Below are 12674 nucleotides of genomic sequence, written 5' to 3' on the forward strand. Positions count from 1 at the left end.
TTATTCCAACGGTTAATTGACGTAATTTGGATGAATACATAATGACACCACGGTTTGACGAGAGATCGAAGGGTACGATTTCGATGAGATTAAGAACCTAACGAGTCGACGTTGGGCGTAACGTGACACGCAACGTATCATAATTCGTTGTTATGTGGAACGGAAATAAACGGTTCTCTCGCAGCAACGAACATTTTAATAGGTTTGAAATACTTATACTATTATCCCGACTTTTCACAAATGCATAAGATGATAATAAAAATGAAATTTAATCATTTCTTCGAAATTTAAACCGTAATACTCATAGCAACAATTATTTAACAAGTCAATAATATTTAAATATAAAATATGCAGCTAAAAATTGTAATAACTTTAAGATGGCGAAACAGAATTCCTTTGAAAATTTCATTAATTTTCCACAACATGAAAGTATAATTGCTTTAAATGATCTGTAATTTGTAAAAAAAAAAAATAAATAAATAAAGATAGAATTATGCACTCAAAAAAATAATCTTGCAACTTCGACAAAAATTTTCTAGGTGTAAAAAATTAACTGAAACAGATTAATTATTAGCAAATACTGTGATACTGCATATATTTTGCACTTGATCGATTTAAATGATAGAGACAGAATTTATATCCGTACTATTGGTGTAATTTAGACAGAAAATTTGTCTGCGATGCCTATCTCTAAGGCCTATTGTCAAAGACAATTATATTTGTGATTAATATTTGGCAATAAGATGTAAATTTTCTAAAGGTATTGCTACAATATTGCTGCTATAAATTCTACACGTTACAAACAATATTCTAACAGATAGAAAGAGTAGCGCTAAATTTTAATTGAGACATTTAGAAATCTATCTACATAAGTAAAATATTTTTTTGAGTGTGTCCTTTTTCTTTTCGTGTGTATTCTGGTATGTATTTTGTAAACGATGTATGAATGCAATTTTTTTATTTTGCCATTAGCTATTAAAATTTCGTTCCGCTGCGCACGCGAATTATATTTAACTTAATATACAAGCCTAAAAAGCTACTTTCTATTGTAAGCCTGGGAACAAGTTCTCATTCAAATAATTCGCTTGACTTCGCGTAGGCTTTATGCAAGCCAATCTCAAAACATAGTTAAAATTTGTACTACAAAATATAATATCAGCATTCAAAAAATACATACAGAATTTTTCAGAAAATAATACTATTGTTGTACATATTTATTTTAATTTGTGCTTGAATTTTTACGGAAATCTAAATTAACAATATCTAAATGATTATAATTTTGGTAGATTTCTAAAACATTCTACTTGATTGAATGATATATAATGAAGATAAATTGATTGAATGATATATAATGAAGATAAATTCGACAGAATAGTGTGTGGGACAGCCGGTAAAATTGTGCTTTGTATTGGACACAACTAGTCAAATGACAATTGATATTTTCGATTAAATTATCGCGATGTTAAAATAAATACACAATTTGCCAATTATTCTATGAATTTTTGATACGTAAGCCGTATATTTTATTTTCTGCACGTTGCTAATCTTACTAGGTCAGCTCACTCCGGTGAGGTTTCTTAACGAAAGGCAATCAAGTACCGCTGCAGACAGAACCCACAAGAAATGCGATTTTCATAGTCTGTAATCGCGCGACCGTCAATGAAAAACATCGTGAGATCATGAGGAATGTGTGTTGATGAATAAATAAAATAGAAATTATTATCACTTAAAACACAGAAAAATCCAAGATGACTTTTAAATGCTAGCGGAAGTTAATCAGAAAGAGAGATAGAAATGTGTCTTTTTCAAAAACATTGTTAAAAAGTCAAAGTTAATTGATTTAAAAGTATAATAAGAAATTGCCAATTAATTAATAAATACAAATACAAAAACACGTGGTAATTTTGTATCTTATCGACAAAGTTAAAAAAAAATTAAAACTAAATCTGCGTATAGTTGTGAAAATTAATGCTGACAAGTTACATTTTGTAATTGATTTGAAAAAAAAAAAAAAAAAAGAAATAGATACTGATAAGCAACATATAATATTTTTAATGAATCGCGTTTTCTCGATGAAAAAAATTTAAGATGAAACGTTGATGAATTTCATGGTCAAAGATTATATGTCAAAAATCCGCTTTAATCTCATTGTCAGTTGCATGAGAAAGATAAATCTCGAGTATTTTAATGGATTAGATCCATGATTAACCTGAGATAAATCTCTGCACTCGTGTATCACTTTCTAAGAGACGTTGCCAATGTTGAAAATAATATATATAATAATAATAATACAACGTTGAAAATGAAAGAATGCCGTAAAGAATAAAATAAAAAAAGTAAGATTTGATTTTATAAGAATTTTCACATCAATTTGCGTACAAATTATTAATAATATTTTAATGTCAATTCAATTTATCCCCTCTAACATAAATAAACATCTCCGTACATTTATGCCTAATTGACATTTAATCCTCAAACTGAACACGTGGGTCTTTCGTGTCCGTGTCATTTTTATATAAAACATCTATGTTTCCAAATCTTAATTTAACAAATAACAAAAATATAGTATTTAAAAATATTTTTTCCTTAACTCTACTACATAAACTTTTAGTTTAAACTTAAAAGAAGATGTATAAAAATTTTTTTAGTATTTTTTTAAGTAATTTTAGAGTAGAAAAATTAACTCGGACTTCAGTTATCCACGCGTTCAGGATTACGGTGCTAAAAGAACCTGTTCAATTTGAGGGTTAATCAACGAAATTCTGCATAAACTTTGAGTCTAATATTTCGCAAATTTTAGTCAGAAAAATATTTTATTAAATCTATGACATCTCGATATATTATGCTCGCACTCCATCTACGAAATATATACGTAGCCATTCATCAAATTAATGTATCATGGATCGCTAGTGTTTAATGTAATGTTCAGCTCTTTTTGAAACTCAAGAATAATGTAAGAGACACTTACAATTAATGTAAAATCGCTGTAAAATAAAAGTATGGATTAGTTCCCCATTTCGAAATCGGGGAACAACGTTGTCCATCCGGGATTGAAAAGTAAAATCCACAATGATATATTTCTGAAGATAGACACGACGATAGTACCAGTAGGTCAAATTCACGCTTGACCTGAGTTGAACAGATAGCCATGTATCAAGCGCCGCTGCTTCCGGATGCTTGTGCAACGTCAGGAACAGGGAAGCAAAATGAAAGAAGTGATAATTATGGATGTCTGACAAAACTAATTGTAGCAGAGAAACGAAATCACTCGAGTAAATTGTTACAAATAATTTCACATTTTTATTTTTTGATGAATAACTGAGAGAGATTTATTTTTTAATATCTTTGTTTAAAAAACTTTTAATTAAATAGCCAATGACCTTTATTAATTACTTGTCTCTCTTTACTGAATATTTTATTTTTATAATTATATATACATAACTTGTTCGAGAAGTCCAACTCTTGTAGCTTCAAAGATAAAGATGTTCTTATAATTCTTATTGAATTATAATATATATTTACCCTACATATCGGAGAAAGTGATAGAGATATCACTTTATATTTGTAAACTGTCACTTAAGGAATTTATTTTACAAACAATGGTAATTATACAAAGAATGGTAACAAAATAAATAAATCTGTCAGCGATCTATGTACGTGTATCTCCGACATTCTTCTTCGAGCCACTTCTCACGCTATAGAAAGCACAGAGATGTGAAGCACTTTGCCTTGAAATTACACTATACGTAACAAAGGATTAATTTATGCACGTGATATCTATCATTGTGCGGCTCTATGATCTTACGTAAAGTAGAACCTGTAATTCTCTGAGAAAAGCGGATGATCAAAAGGGAACGTAAAACGCGTATATTATACACATAATGCTTATAATATCTGTGTGAATGCGGTTTCGCATCGCGATGTCTTTCTGCACGAGATTGTGATTGTGTTTATTACGTAAGAAATTCTTTCTTCTGCGAAAAAATGATCTATCGGTAAATGTGTCATGGCGATAATCTATCTCCTTTTGTGTTTTAATACGTGTATTATATTCTTAAGAAACTAGAGATTGATGAAATGCTGTCTATACTGAATATGATTAAACATTTCTGTATTAAGTTTTAGAAGAATTTATAAATTGATAAATTAATAAAGTACGCTAAAAAAAATATTTTGCTAATGTAGATAGATTTCTAGAGGTCTCAATTAAAATTTATCGCTACTTTTTCTATCTGTTAGAATATTGTTTGTCACGTATAAAAGTTATAGCAGCAATATTCTAGCAATACCTTTAGAAAATTTAGATTTTATTGACAAATATTAATCACAAATATAATTGTCCTTGACAATAGGCCTTAAAGATAGACATCGCAGACAAATTTTCTGTCTAAATTACACTAATAGTACAGATATAAATTTTGTCTCTGTCATTTAAATTGATCAAGTGCAAAATATATGTGGTATCACAGTATTTACTAATAATTTATCTGTTGCAGTTAATTTTTTGCACTAGAAAATTTTTGTTGAAGTTGCAAGGCAATTTCTCTCTCGATCTAAACTTATCATAATTAAATTGCAATCAGTATTTGAACATTGTATATTTATGTTGAGCGAACCTGTTTATCAAAGAAAGCTGAATACTTGGATATTAATTATAAGTATAGTGTATAAATCACTTGATCTTGTCGGAGCAATGTAATATCATGTTACACTATATTATCAAGCGAAAGTTATATCCCTCCTATAATCCAAGTTACGCTTTATAAGTTTTATATATATATATATATATATATACATATACTCGTCTTCGATTTCTATTTATTAATTGTTATTATATTATTTTATTAGAATTATATTGACTTTTTGTAAATTCAGTTCTTTTATAAAAAAAATATCCTTTATAAAGAGATCATTTTATAAAACGCTAAGTCTTTTTAGAAAGAGACTAAATTACAGGAAAAGTTTGTAATGTATATATATATATATATATATATAAAATCTGTTAAATATTTTTATGATAGAAGAAATAAAGGCCAAGTCACACGTCACACATACACGAACCCACACACACATAAGGTGCATGAATCTCACGTATGATGATATATAAATGTTATTAAACGACCGTATGGAATTCGAGAGGAGAATGACCGACATGTCATACTTTGCTGCCGGAAATTAATTAGACTTAAAAAGTTGTCGGAGCGACATCGTCATTAAAGTGGAACAAGGTGTCGCCCTGCCGTTACAGTGTGACCTACAGGTCCAGACTGTTTTCTGCTTTATAAATAAAAAATCCAAATAACTAACGGCATTTTTTTCTATTAAGTAATTTTTTTTTTTTCATTAAGTACAACGTTGCGAAACCTAGAATTTAACAGTCATGACAAATAATAAATTAACTTCTTTCAGATCTTTGATAAATAGAAATTAATTTTAGAATCATTTTTCTAACATGATTTTGTTATTTGATATTAATTAACATTCATGAAAAAGAGTTTGTGACTAATCAAATATATTTTTTTATGTTCTGATGAGCATAATTATTTTAAAAAACTTTGATAAACTTTTTAATTGAATCAGTGATGAAGGTTTTTATAGATGCAAAAAACATTTATTTCTACTATATTAATAAAAAAGAATCGAAAAGCATTATATATATGTTTGAAGATATTATAAACTCAAACATTTTTTCGTTTTTTTTTTTTAAATTCTTTTGAATAAAATTGATTAAATTTACAGTTCTTGTTGTACACTAAAGAAGTTACTATTAAAATCTTCGTAAAAAAAATATAGCTCTCACGATAAAAGTATACAGGAAATAAAAATGGATATTAGAAATAGCGATGAAAATTATTTCCCTTGCATGCATGGACAGCTGCAATTACAGTCTCTTACAGTTAAGGTCAACAGAAAAAGACGAAGGTCTTGTCGGTCCAGTTTGCCGCGTTAGATCTTCTCGCCAATAGATCTACTCTAGTCGCTCTCGGAGAGAAGATGCATCTATAGTGCATGGTAATGGCCAAGCCTACGCCCATCTTACACATGGAATTATATACCGTTACATTATTTATACTACATTTTGCTCACGAATAAACCATTATGCTACCGATTATTATTGCTTAATAATCGTTTTTTTTTTTTTTTAAGTATAAAACTTGTTGCAGATATGAAATGTATCTTTTAAAATTATTTGTAAGATTTTTAATCATTGGAGGATAATCATCATTATAAAATGTAAAAAATCAGTATAAGTTATAAAATATAAAAAAAACATATAAAAGAAATAAAATGCGACAGTTTAAAATATGTAATTACATTAAATATTATTAGTAATATATGTTAAACAATATATATAATTTACATAAATATATTTTATTTATATATAATATATAATATGCTCAACTTTATAAATTTAATTTTATTTAGAATTTTTTTAAATGGCTTTAGGTACGCAAGATTATATTACGAAAACATGACTCATGAAAGGAAGGGGGCAATTATGTGTATTATTTTTATTCCTTTTATTCTTTGTTAAAATTCCGTCCATTGTACCACATTTTTTCTATTTTCTTTTTTTAGGACACCTTTTTTTAATTCGTAATATTAATATTTAATTAAGTTTAATTCCATAATCTCAAATATGAGTAATTTCAATTAATTTCTTAAAAATGTGCAAAAATAATTGGGTCAAGAATTATTATAAAATTTCGATTACCAAGAACAGGAACTCTACCATCTACCATGGAACTCTACCCTACTTTATACCTACTGCGGGAACATCTGACACCAAATGCAATCTGAGGAATAGCAACAGATTTCGCATTATCTCTTTCTGTACAGTTCAGTTAGATAATTTATATTGTATTATTTTGTAGAGAGAGATGTATGCACTATTTGGTTCACATTTATTTATAACAATATTCTTGCAAAATTTTGAGAGCTTGTACAAAACTTGAAGAGACTCACAGGTTTTTTTTGTACAAGAATTAAATATAGGAGAATTCCTTAAAGTATGTATAGAATTCAGTGCATTGAGATATCATGAATATATCAAAGTTAATTATTATTTCGCACAGTTGTTAAAATATAGCTTAAGTTATAAAGTAATTATCTGAATCCATTTATGAATAAATATATATTATAAAAAGATAAGTTTAAAAATAAAAATTTCAAAATTGTAGATCATTAACGCTAATTTTCACATAATGATAATTTACTTATGAAATAAAGATAGATATAAGTTTAAAATGTATAAAATATTTATCAAAGCAATCAAATGATTATTCAACTTCTATGAAAATAATTAGAGAAAGTAACATATAATTATTAATATTCAAAAGATATAATATGAAAACAATTACAGCATAACTTTGAATGTATTATTAATATCTGTGATGCTTTCTCTGATTGTGCTATTATAAAAACTACATAATTATTCGATTTTAAATTTATAAAATTTCTGAAATAAATTTTAGTATTTTACCTACAGAGTTTTACAAAATTAATCAGTCGATCAACTTTTATAATTATTTATATATTATTTATTTTCAGGACAGGTATAGTGGTACATTTTACTACATGCTAATATGTCAGAAGATATAATAATAATTTAATTAGTACGAAATTATTAATTTTAAAAGCAGAATATATCTATTTTATTATCGGACATCATGTATATATATATATATATATATATATATATATGTATGTGATGTAATGTTAAAAGAAAATTTATGTTTAATTGAATTTACTTTTTTATTAAATTTTTATTGAAAATTATATTAATTGAAGAATAGAAAAAAAAGACGACGTCATAACAATGAAAAACTGATTAAGCATTTATTATTTATTTTGCTTTTCATTTAGCTATATATATTTAGATATACATATATATTTAGCTTTATGTGTTTTATATAGTAATTTAAAATTTACAGTTGGCAGCTGAAGTGGCGCTGACTGTCCTTAGAGTTTGTGTGCGAGCAGTTGGACACTCTGGAGCGGTCTGATACTCCGATTGACTTTGGTCAAGATGGCATCGGCGGAACAAGTCGGCCTCAACAAAACATGGGAATTGTCACTGTACGAGTTACACCGCACACCACAGGATGCGATCACCGACAATACAGAAATTGCGGTCAGTCCGCGAAGTTTGCACAGCGAACTCATGTGCCCGATTTGCTTGGATATGTTAAAAAAAACTATGACCACCAAGGAGTGTTTGCATCGTTTCTGCTCCGACTGTATTATTACAGCTTTAAGGAGTGGTAACAAGGTACATGCTCGATATAAACTTGTAATTTAATATTCTATGAACAAGGCTACGTATTTTCTGTAAGAAAAATGTTCGATTCGTCAATTCAATATCAATTTTATATATCTTTGTTTGTAAAGCTCACAACACTGTATACAATGCGATATGTCAGTCCATTTCTGTCTAAATCTGAGAATATATTGTATGTATTCTGCTAAAAGTATATATTATTAATTTTACAAAGAGTATCGACAAAATTGTATTTTTTACAAGAATTTTATCCTAACGTTATATATATTTTTTCATTCAAACTAATGACATTTTATTATAGAGTAAAAAATAAAGTTTAGCGTTATATATAAATTTAATAAATTTTATTTTTCATATTTTAGTATACTGTTTGTTTCTACAACAGTTTTTATGATATTTGCAGGAATGTCCCACCTGTAGAAAGAAATTGGTTTCCAAACGATCTCTTAGACCAGATCCAAACTTTGATTTGCTAATTTCCAAAATCTATCCAAGCAGAGATGAATATGAGGCCCATCAGGAACGAGTTTTGGCTAAATTAAATAAATCACATTCACAAGCTGCACTTGTTAATTCTATTACAGAGGGTATTAAGCTACAAAGTCAGAATCGTCCTCAACGTTCGAGAAAGAATGCCAACGAATCTGAAAATGCAAGTAACGCAACGTCTTACAACAATACGCCAAATGTTAGCGCACCTACAACACCAAATCCATCCACAAATGTAGCAAATCAAAGTGATTCTTCTCAGAGTGCGACAGGACCTTTGAATAGTGGAGGTATGATTAATAATCTTCAAAATATCAATATCATACATTTCTCATCCTGCAATTAATCTAACAGTCTTTGATGAGACTACAATTTGTAAAGATATTTTTAATATATCTGTTACTTTTATGTATGTTTATCTAGGAACAACATCTAGAAACTCCACTACACCATCACCGAACCCTGCAAATCAAATACCGAAAGCACCGAAACGACAGAAAAGTTTTCAAAATTCTGAAAATGACTCTTCCAGTGCTGAGGCTGAGACTGGTGGTGGTGACTCTATGGTTGACACAGAAGGCGAAGGTCCTAGTGAACCTTTAATGCTTAATGAAATTGAACTTGTTTTTAAGCCACATCCTACAGAAATGGCAGGTGATAATTCTTTAATAAAAGCACTGAAGGAAAACAGTATTCGGTACATAAAAACAACAGCAAATGCCACAGGTAAAATATTTTGCAAAATTATATTATTAATTAAAAAGAAGACAATTTTCTACTAGAAATAAATATGTCAAATATACTACAACTAAAAACAAGGAACACAAATCTTCTTTTAACTAAGACTAACAGATATCTTGTTTTTGTAGTGGATCACTTGAGTAAATATTTGGCGATGCGTTTGACGTTAGATCTGGATACTGAATTGTCAGAATCAGATAGGTTATTAAATTTCTGCATCTATATCGCACCTTCACCGGGACAACTTGTGGTATTAAGTGGTTCACAAACGTTACGGCAAGTGAACGATAAATTTTGGCGTGTCAATCGACCCTTGGAAATGTATTATTCGTGGAAAAAGACCTAGGGAAGGCCTCGAAAATATCAATCTGACGGGAACTAATCGCGCTTTGTTCCAAAGACGAGAACGAATTATCTTTATTATATGATAGTACAGTGGAATACATTAAGTGTAAAAAAGCACATATCATTAATGTATTCTGCCGTACTTTTAATATTATTTGATTCACAATAGTAAGACATGTTCTTCATAGTCATCGACAATAGTGCAATTTTTACATCTTCAAAATTGGTTGCCAGTAATCTGTTTGTGTTAAATAAAAGTTGGAAGACAACTGAAATAAATATCAAACTGATTTAAGTGGCATTGCATACATCCTGATATTTTGAATGTGAACTTTATGCACTTACATAATAACATATTTCATATAAAAGCATTATCAACTAAACATTTTTTATTAAAATTAGGTGATTAGTATATCATATAATTATATTTTCATTTATAATATATTTAATATATTAGAATTATTTATTCATTCATAATGTTATATAATTTCAACATATTACGTTTTTTAGAATAATTAATTTCAAAATAAAAATTATTATAAAAATTTATGTCTAAAAGGAAATATGATAACTTTGCAATATTCTGTATATTGCATTATTAACTAACTGTATATACTAAGGGACCATTAAAAAGTAGCAGTTTATAACATTGATATAAAAAATAAATAATAGAAATTTATTCAGTGATAAAAAAGTTCTGAAAAATATTAAATCGTTTTCTTTTAATAATATAAATTGCAAAATGTTTCAGACAATTAAAATATTCTATTATATTTATATGGCAGAATATGCTCTCTAATATTTTGAATATATATATATATATATATATATAAATTTATATTCAAATTGAATTTTAAATTAAAAACTTGTGAAAACTGTCTTGTATATAAATCGTAGAATTATTGCCAACAATTTTGCAATTTTGATATTAAAAGAATTATTTCAATTTTAAAAAGAAATAAAATAAATATATTTATATTATATCAATATTAAAAAAACATTGAGTTTAAGTCAATGTTATCAGTTAACTCAGTTAATTTGCACTCACAAATAGACATATAACTTCCAGGATGTACAAAGGTCGCTTAAATTTGAATTAAACCAACAGATAAATGTGTATATGAAGCTTATAGCAGAAATGCAATTAGCATGTCACATCATACTGAAAAATAATCTACAGAAATCATATACGTTTATAACATATATTTGCACATATTCATACATATTATTCCATCATTCAATAGTCTCATACAATAGTCATCAACTTATTTTAAACAACTCACAATCATATTGTGGACCATTCTGTATAGTTTACAGAAAAAAATAAATCTATGTATATACGGATATTTAACAGTTTATCTAAAGTACAGTGTGCATACCAAATCTTGAAACAATTTGAATTTAAATATGAGTAAAAACTAGAAAATGCTACGTTCAACATATTTATATCAATTTGTTCTCATATTTAAATTGTCTTCCAAGATTTGATGCATGAATAATACAGGATGAGTCATTAAAAATTATTCTTTATAAATCATACTATCCTAAGATAATCCTTTATAAATCATATCCTAAAAATTACCCTTTGTAAATCATTATTCTAAAATTTTTATTAAAAAAATGGGTAAGTATTACCAGAGTTAGCCATGTATGTACATACATTGAAATAAATATTTTTTGATTGTGATCAATCATGTTTGTTAATATGATTAATAAAATACACCGAAAATTGTCTTTTTGATTCATGAATTAATAAATATAGCTGTAAACCTTGGTTAATTGCTGTTTATGTTTGCTGAAAATGTATGCAATCATATGTATTTATTAATACAGTGTATTTTATTAATCTATATTATTGAACATGAGTAGTAACATTGAAAAAAATTATTCTGATGCTCTGATGTATTTTGCAAGAGAAAAAAAAATTGATTTAACATATGATTTCTCTCTCTTCTGATATCTATAGTAATTCAGTATGATATCAATGGAGAACAAGAGAGAATAAGACGTAACTTATTTTTAATAAACAAGTGATAACTTAAACATTTTGAAAATAACTCACAGTCAAGCTCGTTGGAACAGGCATTAGTAAATGAATTATTTATCAAATATGCAATATCTTATAAAGTAATCTCACTCTTTTTCATTATGATATTTGCTGAGTTTTTCACGGAATAATCAGCAGAATCGATTAATAATTATTTTTATACAAGTACAGCATTGTACCTGTAATTCCACATCTTATTTTTTAATGTGCTCTATTTTTTTATACAAATTGATTTATTTTATTATTCTATGTTTGAAAATATTAAAGTAAATTAAGCGATTTAAAAAAAAACAGTGAATACTTTACAAAATATTACATATTTTTTTACATGTTAAAATAAATTATAAAATATCTCAAAATATTAATTTTTTAATTTTTATTGATTGATGATTATATATATTTATATGTATTTTTATTATATCTTATACACATAACAAAAAATAGCAGAAAAAGCAAATAAAAAAGTGCATACAAAATATTACATATTTTATTATGTAATATTCTGTACGTACGTAAATGTGGGTGTGTTTTTGTGCATACCTAAATAATACATTAATCATAAATTAACGATAATAAAATATAAATATTGAAAGTAGGTATTAAAAATCTCATATTGTTCAGAATTGTTATATTTTATATACCTATACGATTGCAATTAGGAATTAATTGACTAGAACAAACTTTTTGACATACTGTTATAAAACTCACTTTTGATAAGACAAATGTGTCTATTTACGCGACGCTAGCATTCCCCTGCTTGGAAGTTTTGTT

General features: G+C 27.2%; 1 protein-coding gene across 1 annotated transcript in view; it reads left to right on the top strand.

Moving 5' to 3' along the window:
- The window catches only part of Sce (E3 ubiquitin-protein ligase Sce), a 45157-nt gene extending 33957 nt beyond the window's left edge, over window positions 1-11200 (top strand). Inside the window, exons 3-6 of the mRNA XM_072905190.1 lie at window positions 7935-8272; window positions 8685-9060; window positions 9194-9496; window positions 9640-11200. Coding sequence (XP_072761291.1) covers window positions 8030-8272; window positions 8685-9060; window positions 9194-9496; window positions 9640-9857 — 1140 coding nt within the window. The 5' untranslated portion in view covers window positions 7935-8029 and the 3' untranslated portion in view covers window positions 9858-11200. The remainder of the gene's footprint in view (window positions 1-7934; window positions 8273-8684; window positions 9061-9193; window positions 9497-9639) is intronic.
- Window positions 11201-12674: the final 1474 nt, after the last annotated feature.

This window comes from Anoplolepis gracilipes, chromosome 13 (assembly GCF_047496725.1).
Source record: "Anoplolepis gracilipes chromosome 13, ASM4749672v1, whole genome shotgun sequence".
Classification (NCBI taxonomy): domain Eukaryota; kingdom Metazoa; phylum Arthropoda; class Insecta; order Hymenoptera; family Formicidae; genus Anoplolepis; species Anoplolepis gracilipes.